This window comes from Mus musculus, chromosome 14 (genome assembly GCF_000001635.26).
Source record: "Mus musculus strain C57BL/6J chromosome 14, GRCm38.p6 C57BL/6J".
Taxonomy (NCBI): domain Eukaryota; kingdom Metazoa; phylum Chordata; class Mammalia; order Rodentia; family Muridae; genus Mus; species Mus musculus.
In genome coordinates, this window is record NC_000080.6 from 16,570,018 (window position 1) to 16,584,511 (window position 14,494).

General features: G+C 44.1%; 1 protein-coding gene across 4 annotated transcripts in view; it reads right to left on the reverse strand.

Moving 5' to 3' along the window:
- Rarb (retinoic acid receptor, beta) overlaps positions 1–14,494 on the reverse strand; it is a 651,493-nt gene that overhangs the window by 139,179 nt on the left and 497,820 nt on the right. The window contains exon 1 of one of the 4 annotated variants that reach the window (NM_001289762.1): positions 5,195–5,459. The exons of 2 other annotated variants lie outside the window; for them this stretch is intronic. In NM_001289762.1, coding sequence (NP_001276691.1) covers positions 5,195–5,204 — 10 coding nt within the window. In that variant the 5' untranslated portion in view covers positions 5,205–5,459. Of the gene's footprint in view, positions 1–4,840; positions 5,460–14,494 lie in introns of those variants that run through there. One more of the 4 variants, NM_011243.2, reaches the window with a different exon arrangement.

Consider the following 14,494-nt stretch of genomic DNA (forward strand, 5'->3'; position numbering starts at 1 on the left):
TCTATTTACACATCTACAATTGGCTACGAAAGGAATCTGTGCTTGGAAGAATGACCCAGAAGCACAAGATGATCCCCAGGAATAGTGGAAACATTAAGTTGTGAGCTCTCCACTTATATTGACCATGGAATCGCAAGGCTCTCTGTGCCACCCGTAGGTTCAAGGGGCAACCTAGAATATGTCGTAATGGTGAACTATCTGGCATATTTCAGTGATTGACATGGGAACTGTGACGGAACATTTGAAATTGAGGTTTTCTAGAAACGTGGAGATAACCAGCCTTTGAAAGGCAACATTGGACATCAATATCTTGGCAAAGGTTTCCAGCCTACGTTTTTCTGATTAACCTTCATCAAAAACTCCCATATCTGAAATAATCTATTTAATTGATAGTTAGCTGAATTTATATTAGAACATTTAAAGCACTAAAATGCCATTTAAGGATGAATTTATTGGCACTTACATGTAGCTCACACTCTGAAGGAGAGTCTCTTCAAGAGCTTCTAAATGAGTGTTTCTTAGCCTTCCTAATGCAGCAATCCTTTAATAAAGTTCCTCATGTTGGGGTGATCCCCAACCATAAAACCATTTTCATTGCTACTTCATAACTGTAATTTTGCTACTATTATGAATTATATAAAAATGTTTTCTGATGGTCTTAGGCAACCCCTGTGAAAGGGTCATTTGCTCTGTCGGTGTTGAGACCCACAGGTTAAGAACCCATGTTTTAAATGCCCCACAGTGTTTGCTGTTAAACCTGAGCAATGTCAAAAGGAGTTTCATGCTTAGACTCTCAGGGGTTTTCCATTTCCAATTTTCCTCCCTGACACTAACTTCCTAATTAAAAACTGTCCAGACTTCTTTCTTCAAAATTCTTTTTTAATTTAAAGAATGATAAATCTCCTAAGAGTAGAATTGACAGTCTTCATCACTTATCATGTATTTCGTCTGTGGAAGAAAGTGAACGGCCTTGCTTAATATGTATAAAAGAAAACAGTAAGATTTTCTTTCTATTTTAGCTATGACCCTGCTTAATGGGTTGATGGGGGAAAAAGTGTGTGAAATCTAAAGACTATAGTTGTATTCTTGTGATTCATCAGAAAACAAAGACAAAATGGAAGTATCAAACCAGGACGGTCTTTGCTGGTTCTGGATGGTCCAAAATGAGAAGGAGACCCCTCATTCATGCCAGCCAACCCAGCAGAAGCTGACACTCCAGTCACTTATCTAGTAAGAGAAAACAAGGACACATCCCATGCCAGGGCTTTCTGTTCCTACTTGACAGTTGATTCAAACCAGAGAGGCTAATCTGGTCCAAACTAACAGCTTACAGTTAAGAAGATGCAGGGCACTGCCCCTCCCATGACTTGGTTTGGGGCTTTGGAATTCACCCTTTTCTGGCAATAAAATTTAATCGCTGCTTTTCTGTTTCCCCTGTTCTAATTTGCAAACTCACCCATTTATCTGGAGATTGACAGATTTCTCTTTTCTTCTCTCTCTCTCTCTCTCTCTCTCTCTCTCTCTCTCTCTCTGGCGACTGGGAAAGAAAACTTTGTTCATCTTTTGTTTTTGAAGTGACCCTGTGGTGCACTCTCTCTGAGATTTCAGAAGTCCCCGTTCTTCTCTTCTTTCTGACACTGTCACTAAGTCATGCGGCTGAACAGCAGAAAATTATGTCCTACTTTAGAAAAACAAGTGGCCCTTTTTACTGAAATATTTATTCAAAATGCCACTCAGTTCACATGGCGGCTGTCGGTCTTCATGGAGTCTTTCTCAGAAGGTAACTTTGATTTTGCCACTCTGATCTCATGTTATAGCTCACTAGGAGAGGACTTCGCTTCCACTTAATACTTCAAACTCAGAGCCCAGCGCTTTACGAGGAGAACTTTTCTTCCTTAATCACACATTGCTAACTGTTCATTTTTAAAAATTTCTTCTGAATAGGCAAACCCCCATGTAAAAAGACTTTTTTCTCCCCTCTTTTGATGTGTGGAAAAGGGAGAACACGGGGAAAGGAGCCAAGATGTTGCCACTCTCATGACTTCATCAAAAGCAACTATATTTAGATTTTTTAAATAATGAGGTTTAATCCGTGCCCATAAAGCAATTAATTCCGCAAAACGTCTGGAGTTACCCAAAAACAAGAGAATCCAGGAGGTATCTGAATAGACCCTTGGTGACCCAGGGCCGTCTTTTTGTTATTTACACCACATTCCCTTAGTGGCCCCTAATCCTGATTTCCAATATTTATACCAAACAATCCACAGGCCCTACCACAACCAACAGCTGGTTGGCATATCAATTTTCTGTCTTTCAAATTAAAAGAAAAATAGAGAATTCTAACACTTGACAAAGTGAGGCTCTGGGGACAATATGTTCAAAGGTTTTCAACACACACAGACACATGGACTCGCACAAGTGCACACACACATACACACACACACACACACACACACACACACACACACACACACAAAACCTACATAAGCTTCCAAAGTTGGAGATAGTTTTGTGGAATTCAGTCCCAGGCTTTCTTTCCTCTCTGCCCCACTGTTTCTTCTGTATTAAGAGCAAAGTTGAGCTGCGTCTTTTCAAAACAGCCATTAGGTAAAATGGAAAACTAAGTCCACAGGATTTAAGCTGTTACTTATGCAAAGGTAGTTCACAGGGCTTTCCTTTCAAAAGCCCCAACACTGTAAGACACGGATACTTACTAGAATTTCTTTTGAAAGAATGTTTTAGTTATCCTTAATCTCTGGAATCAACAGAAAGAACTGGGATTCCTTGGTTTGTGGACAACAGAGCCAGTCTGAGCCAGTCTGCGGGGTACCGGCAATATTGACACTTGACTCGGTTCAGCTCTAGGTTGGAGTATGAGTTGAAACCCTAGCTGAAGCGGACCACAATGAGCCCTGATTGCCTTGCTTACAAAAACAAGACACTGGAATTCCTGAAACCCTTTTGTCAAATGCTTTTATTTACTTTGTCTAAAGCAGGTTTCTTTGATTAGCGAAACCTTGGTGCTATCCACAGTTTTTGCTTATCAGCTCGCCCTAGGCTAGTGAGTGACAGTCAGCTCGGCTCTCCCCAGATAAAGCAAATCCCTTGTTTAACATTATCAAGAGCAAACAAAGCTTTTCCCTCCACTCTTGAAACCTAATAGGTAAGTTAAGCAGGGTAATTGCAAAAGGGAGAATTTCTATAAGTAACTCCTCTCCACAGAATCTCTTTCCAAGACAGGTCTTCCCTTCTACTAAAAATGTTTCAGGACAATCCTCTCTAAGAAGTCAAAGTTTCCTCGTGCCCAGTCCCTAGAATCTCAACTAGAACGTTGGCATCAGTTTAATTGCTATGGAAAGGAGGGCTTGAGGGCATGCTAGTGACTGGAAAATATTTTCTAATGCTAAAGTTTTTTGCCTTCTCCAAAAAGAAAATGAGTAGCAAAGAGGAGAGGGTATTTGGGGAGCCGATGACTATTAAGGCATTTCCTGGAGCGATCGATACTCTGTGTGCCTACATGGGGCTCTGTGAATACTAAGTTGGATGGCAAGGCCTTTGGCATCAAATAAATGGTTAATGGTTTTCCAACTCCAAACCTGTTGATTTGCTGGCCCAAGAAGTAAGTCTTTTTTTTTTTTTCTTACTGTCCTTTTTCCTAAGAAAAAGTTTCAGAGAGTCAGCTGACATGCTGCCCCTGCCCCTCCTCTATTTTGCCTTTTGCCTCTCTCTTTAGACAAGTCACCTTGTTGTTAGGAAAACTCAATTTCTCCCAGTTAAACTTTGACCGCTTTGTAAACAAGGATTTAAAATGTCATTTTCAGGCTAATGCTCCAATGAATTGTCAAATCAAGTACTAAAAACATTTTGATAGATAGATGAGCCATTTATCTAAATCACTGTCAGGGTGGCGAAGCATCCTGCAGGCTCCCACTACCATCAGCTCTATGTAAGATTTCCCAGGACTCCTGGTCATTTCTCAGGCCTGCAGCTGAGCTACTGTTGACTGATGAAGCTGAAGCACCATGTCAGCATCAGATAACCAAACAGTCAATATTGTTTTTGAAAACGAGGCTACCCCATTTAGATTTCTTTTCCTTTAACTGAAGTCCAGGCTCCTGACTGAATTGTAAGGTATGGAAATAATGAATGGCCAGCCCGAGGGGTGTTGGTGACCAGGAGTAACCTAGCAAAACAGAAACTTCTTAGACCAACAAAGTAACTCGGAGAGATGGCAGTGGGGTCACAGCTAAGACATATTGCCTTTTCTCGGTGAAGGGAACGAGGGAGGCAGCATCTTGCACCATCCTGCCCGGTACATTATGAACTCTGATTAACCGCCTTTACACGGTTGCATTCCTTGAAGAGACCATGTCATATTTTAATTACTTTGCACTGTTGAAATACATAAGGGGGAAGTGTTACTGAGCTCGTGGCTAATCCCAGCAAAGTTAAGTCCCCTCTCTACCCGTTACACAAATTGCATGGAATATCAGATTGCACTACTTGAAGAATGTTCAAAGTCCGTGGTCACCTTCTATTTTTCCCCTTCCTTTCGTACTTATTTAAAAACAAACAAACAAACAAACAAAAAACACCTATCTTCAAGAAAGAATAGGGTGGTAAGGGAGAACAGGGGCGCAGGAGCGTTTCAAGAAACCTCTCCAAGGGAATTTCAGCAGAGGGAATCCATATGCATGGCAGCCTATCACACCCCTTCAGCATTAAATCATTAAACCCTTTGTCTTGCCACCACTGCACTTTATTCCAGTGTCTTTATTGCATGCAAGAGAGACATTTATTTTTCCTTGGTAAAAGAAAGGAAAAAAAATAATAAACCTACATTGAGCAGTATGCCGGTGCTGCCATTCGGCCTGGGTGAATCCACTGAGGCAGGCTTTGAGAGCCTTTTCCTGCAGCATGCAGGAGGAAGGGCTCGCGGTGTAGAAATCCAGGATCTGCCCGGGACTCACTGACAGAACATCCATACAGTCAAACATGATCTCTCCGCACCGCGCTCTGCAAAAGTGCTTATCCTCTAGGTGTGGAGGCGAGCCGCACAGAAAAGTCCACGAACTCCATCAAACTCTGCCCCTTTTTTGGCACGTAGGCTGTTGGTCTTTTTCCCAGCCCCGAATCATGAATTATGACAGACAAGCCAGCTAAAAGCCTGTAATTGATCCAAATGATCATTTACCATTTTCCAGGCTCGCTCGGCCGATCCAGCCAGGGCGGGGGTTCCCGCACCGATCCCAAGTTCTCCCTTCCAGGCGACGCCCGCGCAGGCCTCCGGGAGCGCGCGGGTCCTACCCCGCCGGTGCCCAGACGCTCCCTGCCCGGGTGGCTCGCGTCCTCTGCATCCCAGTCTTGTGGCCGCGGCGCACGGGAACTCTGGTCCCCCCCTTTGGCAAAGAATAGACCCTCCTGCCTCGGAGCAGCTCACTTCCTACCACTTCTGTCACACGGAATGAAAGATTGAATTGCCTAATATATGCGAGTGAACTTTCGGTGAACCCTTCCCGGGCTGCTAACCTTCAAATGACCCAACCAGTCTGACATCACCAACTCCCAGGATTCTCACAGCGCTTAAAAACTCCCAGCAGCCCTGCAAGAGCCTTCAGCCAGCGAGTCCGCGGCCAGCCGCGCGGTGCTCCCCACGGCTCAGCGTGCAAACAATGCCAGGAGCGCAGGGAGGAGCGGGAGTGCGGCTGCGGTTTGCGCCTTTTCATCGGCCGGCCCTGGCAGGGAGACCCTCGCCCTCAGCTCGCCTCTGAAATTCCTCTCTGCTCTCCTGTTCCTGGCCAAGCCCTTGCAACTTAGGTATCTTTCCACTCCCGTAAAAGCACTCCGCAAGCCCCGAACTGCCCATCAGGAGCCCCGCCACCGCTCGCAGAGGGAAGCCTCTGGGGCCGGGAAACTTTCCATTAAGCCTGCCGTCTTTTTATTCCTTCTTCATATTATTATTATTATTATTATTATTATTATTTCCTCCCTTTTTCTCACTCTTTCAGGCTTTAGCTGAGCTCGCTGAAGGGATTGTCCTAGCTCCGGAGGGGAGAGAAAAGTCCCTTCTGGGATCTACTTAGACTTTAAAAACCCTGCAGGCAGAAACACCTGGAGCAGTCACAGATTAGTTGCACCAAACTCTGTTCCTAATCTCACCTTTCTCTTCTTTCTATCCACCACCTCCCTCCCCCCACCCCCCACCCCCCACCCCCCATTGCCAATCGCACTCTCACAAACACAGAAAGTGAAAGGCAAAACACAGAGACTGAGGTGTGTGTGTGTGTGTGTGTGTGTGTGTGTGTGTGAGAGAGAGAGAGAGAGAGAGAGAGAGAGACAGACAGACAGAGAGAGATATAGAGACAGAGAGAGACAGAGAGAGATATAGAGACAGAGAGAGACAGAGAGAGATATAGAGACAGAGAGAGACAGAGAGAGATATAGAGACAGAGAGAGAGAGACAGAGAAAGAATTTTAGATTCTGGTTTGCTGGTTGGTGAAAACAGTAACTCTGTCACTGGCCATCTGTGTGTCTAGGAAAATACTGATTTTCTCTAGGACCCAGTTTTCTCATCTGTATACCATCCATAGAACGTAAATAACTACCTGTCACTTCTCAATAAACACACAAAAGGAATATTAGCAGTGTCTCAGCCTCCTGTTTCTAGCTGTGGGACTTTTGCCAAGGATACCCAGACCTTCCTGAGGCTACAGTGTTCAGCAGTTAGTAGACTTGTGCCCTGTCTGAACCCACGCCAATCCTCAGTCTATGCACAGAGTGTTGGTGGCCACTTCGTCAGGCACAGGTCCCCACACATAACGTGGAGTTTGAAAATACTCCTCATACTGGGCAAGTATGAGGGTTTTATAATTCTGAAAGCTAGACTTGGCTCAGACCACCCCTGTCCAATTATACCTGTTTTAAAAAAATACAAATAAAAAACCTAATCTTCAGACAAGAGGATTTCTCTTTTCTTTTTTTAACTGGTTACACTGACTCAGCCTAGGGGAAGGAGCAGAATTTTTTTTAGTTGTTCTCAAAAACCCAGAGGCAATTAATATAGATGCAGCCAAACAGCCAGCACTTTCAAAAAGGGAAGCCACCTGCAGCTAGCTTCCAACTTCTCCATTGGAAAGAAGATGCCGGGCAGAGCCAGACTCTGCTTCCTTCTCTGCCAAGCTGGGAATTCTCCCACAGGAGGCTGGCAAGGAAATGGGTGGGGAAGCCCTGACTCCTGTCTTCCTTTGTGGGCAGTGCAGGGAGGGAAGGACACTGACACACAGGGGAGCCTGTCAGGTACACCCACCCTTGCTGAAATGCCCTTCTGACTAGTTTGCTATTATTTGGCTGTCCTGGCACAGGATGGGAGCATGCTGCACACTCCTCCTTAGGGAGTGAGTGTCCCTAAGAAAGCCCTCTATACCTGCAGCATAGGAAGCTCAGCGTGCTGAAGGGAGAGCTCTCACTGGAAGTGCACACTGTTTTGCTTTCCTTTCTGTAGCCATTTTGTTAGAAACTTGTCAACTACAAAGACAACACACATTACAAAGCGACCACTTAACTGACCACCACTGAACAATTGTAAAGATACAAAACGCTGGGCTATGTGTGACTTTCTGCTTGGCCCAAGAGACTTACTGTCCCTGAATGCTTCCTTGAGGTCTTGGGTTCCCTGGAAACAGAGTCACGAGCACCTAGTATTGGAGGTGGAGGAAAAGGTATGGGCAGAGGGGAGAGGAACTGAACAGAACTGAAATAAGTTAGAGGTGAGAAAGCTTGGCACCATGGCAGATACCTGTGTCTCAGGTGCCCTTTCTCCAGGAGGCTGCTGCACTTCCTTGTGGAAATTGCTAATAATGGTCCCAAAGTGCAGGGAGGCAGTGGTCATGGGAAAGAGAGGTTGAGCCCAGAAATGTCTTCCACAATATTCCTCCTTTGTGTGCCTGTGTGTTGCTAAAATTCCTTTTCTTCAGGAGACCTAAGCAATATTTAACCCTTCTCCTAACCCTATGGTTCCAAGGACAGAGGTCAGTATTACTAGAGGTCACTCTAAGGAACTTTGAGTTTACTGGGCTTCCTTACAAAGCATAATTGAAAAGTCACTTACAGGGATGTGTGGGGGTGCTCCCTCCCTAACTAGGCACTCTTGGAAGGTCTGTACTTCAGCAGAGAAGACAGCTTCCCCACAGCTATGTAGATGAAGACCACATTCCTCATATATTTAAGGCCTTCCCCAGGCCATGGGCAATTAAGGCAGAGTTGCATACAACAGGTGGTGGGGGAAGATGTCACCCTCCCCAGTCTTTCCTGGGGTGGAGCAGTATTATCAACAAGCCTAGCTAGGATTATCCCTTTGCAAGGGGACATAGCTGAAATCCCCAAGATAGCAGTTGCTTGGCTGAAAGGATACAGTCTCTAGCAAGGCTCTTTGTGGTTGTGGTGTGGTGATTGCTTGTGATTGGGGAATTTCTTTTTTTGCACAAGGATAATTTAGATTTATAATCACCTCGAGATTCTTTTAATTGTAGAGAAATGAACTTGATCAGTATTTAAATCTGCGTGGATGGGATATTATGGACTTCTTATAATGTAGTGGGACTCATAGTCAGTGAGTCATTTCTCATCATGGATTAATTACACCATTGGCAGCGATTGAGGCTATTAGGAAGTATTAATTCAAAAGCGGACTCAAGTTAACCACATTTCTTATCATTTTTTGGTCAGTAAATCTTCTCCCACCTTTTGAAAACATGATTCTTCTCTGAAGTCTTTCTTTTAAATAGAAGTAAGGAAAGCACCAATGAACATACACTATAAGTATATGCTCATGTATGATAGTGACTAATAAATATGGTAGAGTTAAACCTGAACCAATGTGTTCACAGTGACGCGTAAAGGAGTGACATCACTAAGTCTGATTTACATAGCTAGAAAGAACCGTTCCCATACCCTCCACAGACACCTGTTCTAACATGGACACCTCTTCTATTTTCTCTATTTGATCAATGGTCTAATGAACAACAAGAAAAACCAAACAAACAAAAATCCCCAAAAGTTTGAGAGTCAAATTCATTTTGTTTAAGAGTCACTGTGTACTTGTTTGCCAGTGTGACACAGCACATTTGAAAACCCTAATCATAAAGCATGGATTTATAGCCAGAGTTCAGGATCTACATCTGTTTCTCTGGGTTTGAAGCAGCAATTACCTCCTGGACAATCCTGAGTGAAACGCCATGAACCATGCTCAGCAAACATGTCAGAGCCAGAGAGTTTCCTGAAGAAAGAACCATGTCTGAATGCACATAGACAGCTTGGTCACAGCTACTCCTCCACACCCTCATGAATGCTCAGCTCCTCCAGGTTCAAATGCACCCACATGACCACAGCATGCACAATCTCACCTACACTGGAGCAGAGCATGCTGTTTTAAAAAGACACATCTAGCTTTTTAAAAAATAATAATGACTTTTTTTTCCTCTTAGGGCATTTATGTCATATTACTGTTGGGGGAATACTTGCCTGGATTTGATCCCCGGCACCACATAAATAGGGCATGGTGGCATACACCTATAATCTTGGCACTTGGGAGATAGAGGCAAGAGAGCAGGAAACCAAATTTATCCTCAGCTTCAAATGGACTTGGGCTCTAGGTTGGGATACATGAGACCCTCTCACCAAAACAAAACCAGGAAGTGTTTTCCTGTTAGTGACCTAAGCCCTCTTGGATTGGATTGTTCCCCTTTCAGTCGAGTTCCGTGGGCAGAGAAGACACTAGGGTTGCGCTAGAGCTCAGTGGTACCGGTGTGCCTAGCATCTCTTGGATTCCACATTTATCACTGAGAAAAACTGAAAAGACACCTATTGAGCAGTACCTGCCTCTTCAGGGAAGCTGAGGCAGGAGTGTGGATAGTGCAAGATGAACACCCGGGCTTGGCCTCCAGCCGTGCGGTTTTCATAGGCTTTGCCTGGCAACTCACCAAAGCCTCTGGCTAGTAGGCTGCTCTGAACACCTGCTGATGCACCAGAATGCATGCAAGTGAATAATACTGTTTGCAACTATGTTAAATGGAAATTGTTTTTTTACACCACCTGGCTGTGGACTAGGACTGGCCCATGTCTGTACCCTGGGTTCTCAGTATCTCAGAATTTAACTGAACTCTGTATCACCTTGTCTCTATTGCTCTAAGATTTAATACACATGAGGGCTTTTATTTGTGTGTTTTGTTTTTCCCTTTTCAGTTCTGGGATGAACCCCAAGGCCTGCCACGCTGAAGAGTGCTCCTGAGTCATACCCTACGCCCATACGTCTAGCACACCAGGCAAGCATGGACCATGAACCTGCTTTTCACTGAAGTCCCATAATCCAGTTTTGTTAAGACCTTCAATTTTCTTCTTTTGAAGCACTTTTCAGTTCAATTTGTTCACGCCAGGAATCCTGTGGCATTTATTATGTCTTTGGTCCAGGGTATTTACAGTGTGTCACTCAGACTCATCTTTGTTTCTTGGCACAGTATCTTACTTCTCCTTACTTCTCAGTTCCCTCTCTGAGAAATTGCTCACTGCTTTTCCACCTTTGAAACACACACTCCAGCTGAGCACACTGGCACTGCCTGAAACACCAGCACCGTAAAAGCTGGGGCAGGAAGACTGGGAGGTTGAGGCTCCTCAGGGCTACGACCTTGCCTTAAAAGCCAGCCAAACAACAAGACAACCCTGAGTTCCTGTTCTCTCCTGTCCTCCAACCCTGCTTTCTACTCCTTCATTTTCACAGACACCTTGTAGGACAGCAGCAGCAGGGAGATAAAGAATGGCCAAGTCAGTGCCCGCACAGCCAGCCTCGGTCTTACCTGGCCAGGGCTTGCTTACAGTTTCTTAGTATTGTTTTGTGTGGTGGTTTGAATAGGCATGGCCCCCATAGACTCATGTATTTGAATGCTTGGACTATAAGGAATTGCACAGTTAGGAATCGTGGCCTTGTTAGTATAGGTAATGGCGTTCCTGGAGGAAGTGTGTCACAGCGGAGTTGAGCATTGAAATTTCAATATGTTTAAGCTAGGCCTAGTGTGGCAGTCTCCTTCTGCTGCCTGTGGATCAAGATGTAGAACTCTCAGCTCCTCCAGCACACCTGTCTGCCTGCACGATGTCAAGCTTCCCATCATGACAATAATGGATTAAACCTCTATAAGCCAGACCCAGTTAAATGTTTTCTTTTATATGAGTTGCTGTGGCCATGGTGTCTCTTCACAGCAATGAATCCCTAATGAACACAGTCTGCTTGATTTTATTTTATTTTTGGGGGGGGGGGTTGTGTCTTAATTCAATGTTTTCCAATGAGATAAAATGAGACAACCCTCCTAGACAGGTGAATGATCAGAGGCAGAGCTTGATTCTTCTAAATGATGGAATTGCGAGTGGCATTTCAGTACCAAGGAAAAAGCCAAGGGCATGTCTCAGTTGCTGCCTACTCTCCTGCCTCAGTATGACCTCTTCAGAGACTGTGTGAGTGATCCAAGTAGTCCTCGGTCCTTAAACTTAATCTACTGCCTAATTCAACTGAAACTATTAAAAACTCTGTCCCTTAGTCACTTAGATGGATCTCATCCACTGGAAAGTCACAGCTAGTGCCTGGCCTGTGAACAGAACCATAGAAATGTAAGACGACATTGTTCAGAGTTCTGTCAGCATCAGACAAATGGTCAGGGAGACAGTGCTGGGAGGAAGGCACTGAGTTTAGACACTGGGTGAAACTTAGCTTTGCCTCTTCTTGGCTGCCTGACTCCAAGTGAGCGAGGTCACTTACTTACGAGGTCGCTGCAGGCTCACATCTCTCACCTACTCAATGCATTCTAAAGTGATACACCGTCTAGTATTGCCTCATGAACACATGAGATATAACTTAGAATATAGTATGGGATTCAGTATAACTTTCAAAATGCCAGGATGGGGTCTGCCAGGAGAAAGTACAGCCAGGAGCACATTGCCTGCTCCTACCCAGAGTGTGAGATGAAAGCCTAGATAATTCTTTCAGAGTAGACATTTCAACCTCATGCTTAGGCCAATGAGGACATTTCTGGGAGTTTCTGCACATGCCTGTTTAGGATCAGTATGTTATGTGCTGAACAAGTCTTTGTGAATGGAATTTCTAACCTATGATGTCTCATCTTAATTGTGAGGAAAAGAATGACCTCTGCCTTGTGCTATGTTGCTAAGCTATGGAGACCCAGATGTGAGTTGTATGAAGTGTATTCCTGAGACAATGTATTTTCAATTTATAGAAGATTCATCAGGAGATATCTCCACTGAAATCAACAAATGCTTATATTATATGGCTCCTTTTATTTACAGCATAAACCATGAGTCAGAATGGCAATGAGATATTTGAGAGTCTGCCATAGGAGGCAGAAAATAAACACCTTGCTGTTTTCTGCAGAAGGAGTATTCAGTCTTAGGAACTTAACACCAGTTATAGTAAATTAAATGACAATAATATTACAAGAATAGAAGATTAGCTTTATTTTCTATCTCATTTTTCTTTCAATTCTTCCATTATCCATCCAGTCCACAGCCTAATTGATCTGACCATCTCAGCCATCTTTTCATTCATTTGCCCAACTGTGATGGCTACTCTTGGTTGTCAACTTGACTACATGGAATTAACTAAAATCCAAAAATGGGATTTTTTTTCTTAATTAAGTCATTTGAAATGGGAAAAGCCACTTCTAATCTGGATCTTTTAAGGTGGAAAGATATACCTGTAATCTGGGAGATACCTTCTTCTGAAGCCTATATAAAGAACATGGATAAAGGAAGCTTGCTTCCTTTGGCTGCTTGCTGTTACTCTTGCTAGCAAGTACATTGTTCACTGGCATTGGAACGTACTTCTTTGGGATTCCAGCATGTACTGAAGACCAGCTGAGATATCCAGCCTTGTGGACTGAACAACTACTGGGTTCTTGGACCTTCTGTTGATTGTTAGACTAGTTGAAACACAGCTTGTAAGCAATCATTATATGTGTGTGTATGGGGGTGGTGGGTATGTGGGTGTGTGTGTACACACCCACACACATATAGGATTTCCTTCAGACACTGCTGGGAGCAGGGTATAAAAAGTACAAATGCTTCATTAAGGGTACAGAGGGAATGAAACTGAAATTTATTCTAGTGTATGACAGAGAAAATGGCAAATAAAAACATCCCAAGATGATTGAGTGAGACCTGTCAGAGTACAGCAAAAGTTGGGTAGACATTCCCAGGGAGGTTCTGTTGGGAAAATGCTGATGAGTGTGGAGCCATGTTACAGTTCCACGCAGTACTGTAACACAGAGTACACTTTCTGGTGAAAAAACATTTTTCTCTCTTTGTTCACATAGCAGGGTGTAAAGCAACCTTCCTTATCCACCTCAGGCTAGAGTGGAAACAATTTGAAAGGACTGTGCTATGGCTTCTAAAGTTGGCTTTGGTGGCTTGAATAAGAGTGGCCCTTTTTAGTGATAGGTTCATATATTTGAATGCTTAGTCATTAAAGAGTGGCACTACTTGAGAAGGATTTGGAGGTGTGGCCTTGTTGGAGGAAGTGTGTCCCTGGGGTGGAGGTTTCAAAAGGCCAAGCCAGGTTCAGTGGCTTTCTCTCTTTCTGCTGCTTGTGGGTCCAGATATAGAACCTCTCAGCTACTTCAGCTCCATGTCTGCCTACCTGCCATTAAGCTTCCTACCATGAGGATAATGTGCTAAACCTCAGAAAATGTGAGCAAGTCCAATGAAATCCTTTCTTTTGTAAGAGCTGCCATGCTCTTTCATCTGGGACTGTGCCTCTGGTCACTTCCATGAGGACATAGGGAATTAGATGTGGATGGCAAAGGTCAAGATTCAGGCAGGTCCTTCAAGTCCTCTGGACTTTGGGCTTCCCCTTGTTCTTTCAGAATCCAGTTCAAACAGCAAGTGCACTGAGGGAAACAACCCTCACCCCTAGTACTGATAGTTTGGGGCGCACTTCCCAGTGTCTTGGCATTCAAAATACCAGAGTGAGAAGAGCAAGAAGCTCCATCTCACCAACTTTCACTTTTCTCTAAAAGGAAGGGAGCTAGAGACACAGGGATAAAGAAAAAGATCTGAATGAGCAGGATGTACAGAGGAGCCCCAGAGGAGCAGACTCAGTGTGTCACACTCCTCACCCAGCCAGCTCTGGAAGACACAGAGGCTCAGCCACTTCGTTTTGGCTTCACTTTGCAAATGCTCATCTCACACAAAACTTACAAACATTCTTCTGGGCCAGACTCCAGGCTTGGATGGGTTCTGGCTTTCTGGTACGTACTTGGAGGCTATAGAGAACCCTACTTAATCACCTAATGTTTGAGATATTTTGTAGCCAGTCTACGGGAGAAGGATGAGTTTGTTCAATCCTGCTTTGCTTTCTGTTTCTGTGAAAATCAATATAGAGACAAAAGCAACTTGAAGGGGAAATACTTCATTTTAGCCTATAGGTTATAGTCTATG